Source organism: Rhinopithecus roxellana, chromosome 17 (assembly GCF_007565055.1).
Source record: "Rhinopithecus roxellana isolate Shanxi Qingling chromosome 17, ASM756505v1, whole genome shotgun sequence".
NCBI classification, from domain to species: Eukaryota; Metazoa; Chordata; class Mammalia; order Primates; family Cercopithecidae; genus Rhinopithecus; species Rhinopithecus roxellana.
In genome coordinates, this window is record NC_044565.1 from 36,761,555 (window position 1) to 36,774,082 (window position 12,528).

Below are 12,528 nucleotides of genomic sequence, written 5' to 3' on the forward strand. Positions count from 1 at the left end.
CTTCAGTGTAAATGTAATGTTTGATCCTGATCTCTATGATGGCACTGGAAACTTAGTACTTAGTTCCTTGGACAGGCAAAGCAGATACACAGCCTTTTTAGAGAGGAAAACATCTTACAGGTTCCACAGGGTTTGTTACAAATCTAATGTACCTTTTTTTTTTTTTTTTTTTTTAATTGAGATGGAGTTTCGCTCTTGCTGCCCAGGATGGAGTGCAGTGGCATGATCTTGGCTCACTGCAACCTCTACCTCCTGGGTTCAAGCGCTTCTCCTGCCTTAGCCTCCTGGGTAGCTAAAAAACAGGTGTCCGCCACCATGTCTGGCTTATTTTTTGTATTTTTTTAGTAGAGATGGGGTTTATCCACGTTGGCCAGGCTGGTCTTGAACTCCTGACCTCAGGTGATCCACCCATCTCGGCCTCCCAAAGTGGTAGGATTACAGGTGTGAGCCATCGCGCCTGGCCTAATATGCTTTTTGAGTAAGAAAGATAGATGTTCAGTATGGCTATAGAAATAGGAAAAAAATCAGTATTTTTCATCAACACTCTACCAAACTCAAAATGGGCCATAATCTAGGTCTGAAAAAAGTCAAACTGTTACATGTTTTAAAATAATATCTGATAAGCTTTTGAATATTTTTCAATCAAAGGTTATATCCTAGACAAAATCACCCTTAACTGGACCAAAAAGAAACAAAACAAAACTCAAAGCTCTGCTAAGTCATTAATGTTAGAATCTGTAAATTTCTAAAATTTTCAGGACAATCCCTGCCTCCTCCCTTCCCCAATAAAACAGGCGTAAACTAAAACAGTTTGCAGAATCAATTCTTAACAGTAGCACATCTGAAAGGCTTTAACCCAGCAGCTAGAAAAATGAAAGAAGTTCATGGTCTAACTCAATACCATAAGTATTATACAGGTCCTCTAGTGTGCCCTTATGCAGAGTCGATACATTTGGTAAACAATTACTAGTCTCAGCCAAGACTTGTAATTTGAATGATCACTTTAAGCAGTGGTTCTCAAATTGTGATCCCCGATCAGCAGCTTCTGTGTCACCTTGGAACTTGTCAGATGTACAAATTCTCGAGCCTACCTCAGAAATATTGAACAAGAAACGGGGGTGGCGGGGGGGTGCTCAGCAATTTGTGTTTTAACAAGTCTTCCAAGTGATTCTGATACACATGAAAGTTTGAGAACCAGTGGCTTAAATGATCATTTCAAGTACTATTTCTCCAAGTGAGATCAAAAGATTATTGAACATCTCATACATGTAAGGCACCATGGGTAAAGTTAGCTATAATTAAAACTTGATATTAAAAGAAAGGTTTCTAAATGAAAGATATCACAAAGATGGAGGAGAGGAGATACATTTATATTCATTAAACTTTGGTATTCAAGCTTATATAGAAATAGTAGCTATAGGTATGAGCTGACAGATGTGAAAATAAACCGGAAAAAAGATGGCGGGGAGGAAAAAAGTGGAAAAAAAAAGTCCATAGAAATAGTAAAAATATTTCTAATGAAGGTTGAAAAATAAAGTATAAGCTTTAGCTTCTAACTCCTCACAAATCTCACAGAACTGGTTAATGGGGTGAGGCTACACATTAGCATTAAGTAGGTCACTGCCCCTAATATGCTGAATGAAAGTGCCTACAAATTAAATTCCTAGTTCCATAACATCAACCACCTCTGGATTGCTACTCCTTGAGAAAAAAAGAAATCCAAATAACCAAAAAGTTAAAGAAATGTTCAGCATTATATTTACCTACAACAGAAAACAATGGGGATCATCAAAGTGTTTTTAAAGTACATGGTAAAAACCATTTACAAAGGAGTAAACACTGATTAAAAAAAAAAACTCTAGAAAATTCCACAAAAATCAAAATGTTCCAATTCAAAATCAATAATTAGTGCTTATTCATGGAGAAAGTTTATAGATTTAAAGGTCAAGTTCCACAGCAAATTAACTGTCACATGCACATAATGGGTTGTATAAATTCTATACCAAAGATTCCTTCATTATTTTTCCCTAATTTCCAATTTAATGGTTAGAGTAATGTTTTTAGTTTGATAGGACATTTTTATTCATCAATAAAAATATATTTTTTCTTTTTTTTTTTGTTTCTTTTTTTTTTTTTTCCTTTTTGTGGAGAACGGGGTCTCGCTGTATTACCCAGGCAGGTCTCGAACTCCTGGGCTCAAGCTATCCTCCCGCCTCTGCCTCCCTGAGAGCTGGGATTACAGGCGTGAGCCACCGCGCCCGGCAAAATATATTTTTTCATCAATAAAAATAAAGACACACCAAAAAACACAAACATCAAACTTTAAAATATGACTGAGTCTTGAGAAGGAACAGAATGAAAATGTCTGTTTTCTGGTACTACCTGGCATAACTGAAAAAACAAAATTCAACACATTTAAAATATTAATGGAAAAACTAAGAACCCATTATAAGTCCTGGCTCATTTAAATTTCACTATAATTTGGTGTTTCTAAGCTTTTATGTACATATATAGCCTCAATATTGCATTATTTAAAATTAATAAATGAATTAAAACAAATTACTTCGCTAGGTCTTCAGATACTTCAGCTTTTTCTTTAAAGCAAGTTTAGAAAAGAAAAAGAATCCTCCAAAGGTGCATTTTACAAACAGTTATATATGCTAATATTAGTAAGATAAAAATTTTCAATCTAAAACAAAACAGTATCTGTAATTAATGAAATATTTTAAAAGTCCTGCGATCAGTATTTGATGGGATTTATGAGTTCAAAAAAGATCTATTTATACCCTTCAGATTCCAACACTAAACGTCTCTTATATAGCATGACACAGAAGTGTATTTTAAGATGATTTTACAGAATAAATGCAGTAATGATAAATACATGCAGAGAGATTTTTGTACTTACCAATCCTGCTGCATACATGGGCACTATAACAGGCTGCTTCTTATTGCCCGTGAAGAGCTACACACACGTGTTAGACAGACAGAAAGAACAGATATTTAGAGAATAATCTATCATACAATGAAATAGTTTCCAAATATGCTTGCGATGTTTTATTATATATATTGGAATAAACTGATGAAACTTAAAAATTGCCCATATGGGGTTATCTCCCAGTCCAATTCCTTCATTTTATATTTAAGAAAAACTACTAAAACAATTTTTTCTAAAAATAAGTATTGAAGAAAAATTTAGGTAGACTGATGTTTACAAGTCAGCACATTCAATATAAGTGAACATTTAAACGAAGTATTTATTTTCTGAGGAACTAGCTTACCACAGCTTAAACAGAAGTATAACAGAATTTTAAAACACCCACAGGTTGATTAAAAGAAGGTACTAACAAACTCACAATGTTTCGGGTGTCTATTCCCAAGGAGCACAAAAGCTTCTTGTTGCTATGGGAGCCGCCCCACTGGTATCTCAAGCCATGTGCATCATGGATATCCTGTAGCTCAGTCCACACATCTAGCAATTCCCTGCAAAGGCCAGGATGAAGCCATCAACAATAGGTTACTCAGTAACTTTCACCATGAGTTCTACTTATAATATGGCTGTGACATGTTACACATTCCAATTACTCTTGGGTCCAACATAAGTATATAACTATTTGAATGAAATCAAGAGCCAACACTAGTGACTGTAAGTCACTAGAAAAATAACTAAGTGAGGCCAGGTGTGGTGGCTCATGTCTGTAATTCCAGCACTTTGGGAGGCCGAGGCGGGCGGATCACCTGAGGTCAGGAGTTCTAGACTAGCCTGGCCAACATGGTGAAACCCCATCTCTACTAAAAAATACAAAAAATTAGCCAGACATGGTGGTGGGCACCTGCAATTCCAGCTACTCAGGAAGCTAAGGCAGGAGAATCGCTTGACCCAGGAGGAAGAGGTTGCAGTGAGCCAAGATCACTCCAGCCTGGGCAACAGAGTGAGACTCTGTCTCAAAGAAAAAAAGATATTTCATTGTGAAATTTCAGAACATCGGCAACAAAGAGATCTTAAACTATAAATTTAATGTGAGAGTAGAATAAAATTTTACCTCCCATCTATCTTTTTTCTCAGAAGGCTGTTGGAGGATGTGCTCCACCAAAATGGGATCTAAGTGAAGGGAAGTCCCAAGACAACATATGTGTAAGCCCAGACTGAAACCATTCTAGATGGCAGCAGAATACGGGGTTGGATCACAAGTGTATGAACAAGCTCTCAAAGGGTAGGGAAACACTAATGAAAAGAGAAGCCCAGGAAGAAGTTGTACTATAAAGAAAACAGTGGCTTAAGAGTAAACAATATATACATGATTATATTAATGAAAATGCCAAATAAGAAATTAACCAAAAACTGATATATGGGGAAGATGAGGGGAGAATAGCAGAGGTAAGATCTAAATTTTCGCTTACCATTCTAAGAAGTCAAAAAATAATATATAACATCAATCGATTAGAATATTGATTTAGAAATATAACAACAAACAGCTCAAAAGAAAAGAGGCAGGGAGTTTAGGTTTTGACACAATGTTTTTGAGTCTTAATTTTTTTTTTTTTTTTTGGAGATAGAGTCTTGCTCTGTCACTCAGGCTGGAGTGCAATGATCTTGGCTCACTGCAACCTCCATTTTCTGGGTTCAAGCGATCCTTGTGCTTCAACCTCAATCCCAAGTAGCTGGGATTACAGGTATGCGCCACCACACCCTGCTAAAATTTTTTGTATTTTTTAGTAGAGACCATGTTGGTTAGGCTGGTCTCAAACTCCTGACCTCAGGTGATCCACCGCGCCCGGCCTGAACCTTAATGTTTTAAGATAAACTTATAAATTAGAACTGCTGAAAGTAACAAAAACACATGCTATCTAAAAACTCTCTTCTACTTACCCACTTTCAGGTAAGGCCTCTCTTGTTTTTACTGGCAAAGTGCGTGTTTCCAGCAAGTGCTTCAGGGAAGTAACTTCCTCTTCAGCATCAGGGACAAGTATGGAAGGAAAACATGCTTCGAAAATTCGCTCCAGGCGGTTTAATAAAGCTGTCTGCATCAAAACACCCCCCCCAAAAGTTTATTTTCATTTAATTTTGATATCATAGTAATAGTATTAAAATGCAAACACATGCACACCCTGTCCACTACTGTAAGACAGGAAGAGAACCATCACTCAGATACAGAAAACACTAAGTGAAAAGAACACAACTACTCACGAAACAATCACTCTAAATGATTAATTTAAATAATGACGATGAGCTACATAGCTGGCAAGTAAAAGCAACGTGCCAAGCAATATACCTGCTACTTTACATGCATTATCTTTATCTATTACAAAATTCTACAAAAAATAAATTACCCAATTGTACAGTGAGAAAGCAATCTCAATGTGTGAATAATCTGCCCAAAGCAAAAACCAAAAAAACCCAGAGAGCATTTATATTCTTTCCACCACACTGGAATGTCTCTTACCACCACTCATCTACTCTAGATTTAGGAACAAAAAGATCGGATGCTTGTGAGAAGTATTATGTTATTATAGCTAAACAATCTTTTTTTTTGGACATAAACACGAATTTTGATAGCCTTTTGGAAATATTTTTGCTGCTAATAGTACAAACCAAAGTAGGAAAGAATGTCTCAATTTTTACTGATAAAAAATTCAAAAAGCTCATTCATCATTTTGGTGATATGTATTGTCTTTTAGATATTCCATTTCTACTCGTCTTTGTTGCATGTGTATTTTTGAATAGAATACTACCTTTCTCCTAAGTAAAGCCTTCATATTCCCCAGAGTAGTTTCACCAAGAACAAACAGATAAATCTCTTGGCATTTTTTTTTTTACATATTTTTATTAACTAAAACTTCTTGGGTTTAAATCAACTTAGTTTTGGTACCACTAGGTTTACTATACATGTGTAACCTACAATAACATTTATTCCTATTTTCCTATTTCAGATACATGTAATATATTTTCCAACTTAGCCCAGTTTACCATGTAAACATCAACTACGAATACAAATTTAGTAAGTTAAAGCCTGCTGTAAGATTAAGTGTACTATTGAATTGACACAGACTGTACGAGCAAAATGCCACATCATGATGGTACTTCCTGCCAAGTAACAAAAACAAGTTGATGCTTGATTTCTGTTTTGTAGTGTAGTGAGCACCCAGGAAAATTAAAAAAAAAAAAAAAAAAAAAGGAAAAGGAAAAAATTTCACCTTTTCTGAATCCAAATCTCTTTTGGAAGCTGTATCAGAGCAAAAACTTAACACTGCATAATTAGTCTCAGGGTACTCTTTTTGTAATTCTACAAAAGTTACTCACATCATAATTATATTCATGTGTGTGATACTGGAAAAGGTTCTCACTATCGATTATGAACCCTAAGTAAAGGGTAGCCTCAAGATCCCAAGGCTTGTGAAATTTGAGTGCGTCAAGGGGCCCTTGCTCTCACTTGCCTCAACAGAGGGAACGGACAGACATTATTTTCCAAGAGATCAGATAACCACCTAATTGGATACATGATTGGCTCCTCCTGGGCAGGGAAGATAAACAAAAAACTCACATATGACCAAATTTTATTTCTCTGTAAATTAAATCTTTCTTGTATCCTCTTTGTTATCTTTTTAATGGGATAGGAAAAAATGTTTACCACAGGAAGAAAAGAAATGACCCTAAAACACATCCAACCACTTGGGCAATGTTACACATAACTGCCAGGTGTCAAGACACCAGCAAAATTCTCAAATGAGTGGAATGAAGCTGAGGCAAAGAAACATTACCTAATCGCCTCAATTTTTACTTCTTCTTTAGCCTTTTCCCACAAAGGATATAAGTTGAATGGAAATTTCTAAAGAAAGTTTCATATATGTTTAGAATCAGATATTACATTAGACTGCTTCAAATCTTATGTTGAATAAGATAGAGCAGGAGATTAGCAATCTTTTCTTTAGAGAGCCAGATAGTAAATATGTTGGGCCTTGTAGGCCATTCGGAATAAGCATGGGTATGTTCCAGTGAAACTTATTTACAAAAACAGGCGGCAGGACAGATTCATCCTGTGGGTCACGGTTTGACCCTTGAGATAGAGCTGTAAATAATAAATAACCAGAATCCACTAACAGCATTGCCCAACATTTTTTTTTTTTTGAGATGGTCTCACTCTGTCACCCAGGCTGGAGTGCAGTGGCGCAATCTCGGCTCACTGCAAGCTCCGCCTCCCAGGTTCACACCATTCTCCTGCCTCAGCCTCCCAAGTAGCTGGGACTACAGGTGCCTACCACCACGCCTGGCTAATTTTTTATTTTTAGTAGACGGGGTTTCACCGTGTTAGCCAGGATGGTCTCGATCTCTTGACCCGGTGATCTGCCCGCCTCGGCCTCTCAAAGTGCTGGGATTACAGGTGTAAACCACCGTGCCCAGCCCAAAGATTTTTATTAAAATTAAATTTGCTCTGACATTTTACTTTTAAAAGTGTATCAATTTCCGGCCAGGTGCAGTGTCTCACGCCTGTAATCCCAGCACTTTGGGAAGCCGAGGCGGGTGGATTGCTTGAGCTCAGGAGTTTGAAACCAGCCTGGCCAACGTGGTGAAACCCCATCTCTACTAAAAATACAAAAATTAGCAGGGCATGGTGGTACACACCTGTAGTCCCAGCTACTCAGGAGGTTGAGGCATGAGAATCGCTTGAACCAGGCAGGTGGAGGTCGCAGTGAGCTGAGATCATGCCACTGTAGTCCAGCCTGGGTGACAGTGCAAGACTTGGTCTCCAAAAAAAGTGTATCAATTTCCATAAGACCAGTTTGGTGGTCAGGGCATCCTGTAACAAGTTTCTCACCACTATCTTGTTCTTGGTAATAAATAAGGCCAAATTTAACTTACTATTAGTTAATTCCAGTAAGTAAATGACTGGTATAATAACACTTCAATAGAGGGCTATAGAGCCAGGGGCTAAGACTCCAGTTTCCGCATTTATTTTTATTTTTATTTTTTTGAGACAGAGTCTTATTCTGTCATCGAGGCTGGAGTGCAGTGGTGTGATCTCGGCTCACTGCAACCTTGGCCTCCCAGGTTCAAGTGACTCTGCTGCCTTAGTCTCCCAAGTAACTGGGATTATAGGTGCCCGCCACTGTTTCTGCCCAGTTTCTGCATTTATAATCTGGAGATATCAGGGTCTATCTACCTCATGAGGTGGACGATAATTTAGAGGATTAAATACTTGGCACCCAGGGTGTCAGAGGTGGCAGCTTTTATCATTACTACTGTTATTATACAGATGATACATATAGACACAGGTGGCTTGCCAGGGAATGAAATAAATGAGTCTCAAAACTAGAATCAAAGCTAAGAATATTTCTCTACCATGATTTAGCATTATAAATCACTATGAAAATACTTATCTCAATTTATCAATTTCTACCACATTATAACAAGAAATTAATCCAAGTATTGTGCATCCTTCCCAAGGTCATCCCTGTTGAGTTGGGGGGAAAAAAGTACCTAGTTTTTAAGTATCTATTTTTAAGAGTCTCATATAAATGAAACCTGCTATGGTTACTCCTTGCAGAGTTTACATTTTGGATATTGGTGGTTGGCTTACTGGTATTATGACTTAAATCTTGATTGCATTATGAAACACAAAATGTGTAAACCACACATTAGGCATTAAGAATACTTTGCTTCTCAGCCAGGCACGATGGCTCACGCCTGTAATCCCAGCACTTTGGGAGGCCAAGGCGGGCGGATCACGAGGTTAGGAGTTTGAGACCAGCCTGACCAACATTGTGAAACCCCGTCTCTACTAAAAATTCAAAAACATAGCTGGGCGTGGTGGTGGGTACCTATAATCCCAGCTATGTGGGAGGCTGAGGCAAGGGGAATCGCTTGAACCTGGGAGGCGGAAGCTCAAGACTCTATCTCAAAAAGAGTACTTTGCTTCCCAAGAAGCAAAATAAAGTTAAACATGCAAAAATGTGATGTAACATAGTCCAAATAACTTGGTAAGTAGAACAGTTACAAGAATATAACTAATACTCAGAAGAAGAGAAGTTAAAATAACCTACCACAAGAACAGTTTCTCTTATGACCAGACAGGTTTTTTTCAGGAAACAGATTTTCCCAAACAGATTGTTAATCAGACACTACTTTTTTTTAAAGAAATCATTGTTATTTTGAACATAAAATTTGAGTACTTGGGATAAAAGGTGTATGAAAACTGTGAGAGTGGCAAAGGTTTCAAGTTTGTTTTTCAAAAATTTTTTTGGGGGGTACATATATTAAGTATTTTAATCTGTTTTAAATTACAATCATCCTCTCAATATCAGCCAAGGATAGTTTAACATATGCATAAACAACATGCATAACATATGCATAAACATATGCATAACATAAAGTAAAATTCAGTGTCACATCAAAACTCAAGTTAAAGTAAAATATTAAACTTGGATTTCTTCTTATGAGTAAAAAGGTACTTTGCTTATACTACCCTGCTTGTGTGAACTCCTATTTCAATACAGAGTACATGTAGCCATAATGGGAAATCTACTGGTTTTGATTAGGTGGGGGCACAACACAAATCTTCAAACTCCTTGTAGCAGATTAATGCAGAAAAAGGTTGCATCAAACAGTGACATTTATTAACATATTACAGTACATGTGGACTTGAATTAGATGTAAAATTCCAAAAAATAGATAGTTTATTATTTAGAATTGGTGAAGTGAGACTGGCTGAGCTCTAGTTTCCTTAGGCATATAAGGCAGTATAGGTAAAGCAAACAATATTATTTTAACCCAGCTCAGGAAAGTGGGAGCCTAAATTCAGCAAAAGATCAAAAGATGTACTCTGAAACCTACTCAGAAACTGCAAAAGCTTGCTATGGTGCATCATAATTTTCATTCAATGTTCACATAGTGCCTACCATGTGGCAGACATTATTCTAAATGCTTTACAAATTTTAGCTCATTTAAGTTTCAAAAGAACCATGTGAGGGAGGTAATAATATTATCTCCATTTTCTGGATGAGAAAAGCAGAGCAGAAAGAGGTTAACTTTCCTGTGGTCACACGAATATTAAGTGGAGAGGCTGAGTTCCTACTCAGGAAGTATAGCTTCTGAGTAGGTGCTCCTAACCACTATATTGTCATCAAAGCGGTTCTAAGTCCAATTTCTAAAAATTACAAGAGCTTTGAGGGCAGGGACTATGTCTTTTTCTTGAATTTCTAGAACCTAGGTTCCTGCACATACTTAGTATTAATGTGCACTAGTTAAAACAAAAACAAAAACACTTTGCCTTCATTTAGGACTGCAGGGGGCATAATTGTTCTACTTATAAAAGTATATCTTATTGTAAGCCATCTAAATCATTTTTATACACAGGTTGGGCATATTTAAATAATTATAAGACATATAATAGCCAAATTTTGTCTTCTATATACCATACTATGCTTGACGCTCTACATGTATTTACTCCATGAATCTTCTAAGAGAAACTCCAGAGGTATTATTGTCTTCATATTACAGATGAAGAAACTATAGTTCAGGAAGATTCAGATAATTAACCATAGCCTTACTGGTGGTATAGTACACAGCGAGATTTGATCCAAACTCTGACTACAAAGCCTACATTCTTTTCACTAAACCATGTTTCCCCCACTTTTTGTGGTCTTTCAAAACATTTCTAGACATTATTAGATAAGGGATTTACCTGTTAAATGTGCAGTGATAACTATGCTTAAAGCAAATGACTTCATCGAACACTAAAATTCATCATTTTCAACAAAGTTAGTTGTTAATTCTTACTAAAGAGTCAGGGCTGCATTCTGAAAATGAGGGTAACAAATAAATGCACACATACTTAGCATACTAAACATTTAGCTGATGTTACAATACTAACTAAACGTCAAATTAAAATAGTCTTTACACCAATTACTCGATTTTTTTTTTTTCTTTTTTAAGAGAGAGTCTCACTCGCTCATTCAGACTTCAGTGCAGCGGTGTCATCACAGCTCACTGCAGCTTTGAACTGCTGGGCTCAAGCGATTCTGTCACCACAACCTCTTGAGTAGCTAGGACCACAGGTGAACACCACCGTGCCTGGCTAATTTTTATTTTTTGTAGAGATGGGGTCTCTATGTTGCCAAGGCTGGTCTTGAACTTCTATTTCCAGGCAATCCTCCCACCTTGGCCTTCCAAAGCACTAGGATTTCACATGTGGGCCACCATACCCAGCCCTGATTATTTTAATTTTAAATGCCATTATCTTCAAAGTATAAAGAGTAAAAATAGTCCTCAGTTTTCCCTTGAATATGGAATAAACTGGTGACTGGTTAGCTGAATGCCAGTTTATGTGACTCAGTCACACCTTTTCATTCATATAAGTACCAGCTTCTAAGCCTGGCAAACAGTAGCACATCTGGCTATTAAACATTTCAAAAACTGGGGCTCTGACAAATGTAGGATTAAAAATCAAATGCTATTCAAGGCAGGTACCACACCCTCCTTTTTCATTTTCTCTATTAATGTCCAATGCTATGAAGCCAAGTAGAGGAGCTATGCTACTTACACAGAAGTATACTTATGCTTAGACGAGTTCGTACCTATCAAAAATCATTGTGAATGGAAACTAGCCCAAAGTAGGAGCTTTCGCTCTCAAAATAGCCTGATAGCTGAGTATACTGACAAGAGCCAGAACTAGGGGGCACTCTCACACAAATTTGCCTATTACTTTTTTCCCCTTGCCCCCATCAAGATAGAGTCTTGCTCAGTTGCACAGGATGGAGTGCAGTGGCAGATCTCGGGTCACTGCAACCTCTACCTCCCCGGTTCAAGTGATCTCCTGCCTCGGCCTCCCGAATAGCTCGAATTACAGCCACACACCACCATGCCTGGCTAACTTTTGTAGTTTCAGTAGAGATGGGGTTTCACCATGTTGGCCAGGCTGGTCTTGAACTCCTGACCTCAAGTGATCCATCCGCCTTGGCTTCCCAAAGTGCTGGGATTACAGGCATGAGTCACCATGCCTGGCCCTTCCATATTACTTTCTACTGTTAACCAAAAAACATATTTTATGGAGAAAGGGCTCACGAAAGTCGTAATGCATCCTTGGCTATACCACATCTTCAAAGGTACACTTGCTTTTATAGCTTTTTCCTCTTTCCCAATTTTCTCATTTGTTATATATTCATTTTCCTATCAGGGTCCTTCATTACCTTGAATGTCTTTATAATTATTTTTATTTTTTTAAACCAGATTTGGTTTCTGGGAAAGCAAAAAATGATTACCCAATGGTTTAATTCATCAGTGGGGCAAAGCTTCAAGTATGAATTGACAACTTTTGCTCATTCCCAGTTCTGTCATGTCTTTATGTCTGGAGGTAGAGGAAGAAAGTCCCAGGGTATATAAGCAGCCATTTCACTTTATCCATTGGTGCAAGTAAGCCATTTTATCTAATGCACACCTTCTCAACTGGCATGTTTTAGTCACAAACAGGTTACAGTCTTCCAAAAATCCTGAAAGTTATATATGGATGTAAGGTGTTCCCTCTTGTGATGGTTACA

General features: G+C 37.4%; 1 protein-coding gene across 3 annotated transcripts in view; it reads right to left on the reverse strand.

Moving 5' to 3' along the window:
- Positions 1–12,528, reverse strand: part of AFTPH (aftiphilin) — a 69,068-nt gene that overhangs the window by 20,453 nt on the left and 36,087 nt on the right. For all 3 annotated transcript variants that reach the window (XR_004054332.1, XM_030921101.1, XM_030921100.1), the window contains exons 3-5: positions 4,868–5,019; positions 3,354–3,480; positions 2,906–2,962 (exon numbers count right to left, since the gene is read on the reverse strand). Coding sequence is in view for 2 of the 3 variants with exons in the window: in XM_030921101.1 (XP_030776961.1) it covers positions 2,906–2,962; positions 3,354–3,480; positions 4,868–5,019 (336 nt within the window). In the remaining variant the exon portion in view is untranslated. The remainder of the gene's footprint in view (positions 1–2,905; positions 2,963–3,353; positions 3,481–4,867; positions 5,020–12,528) is intronic.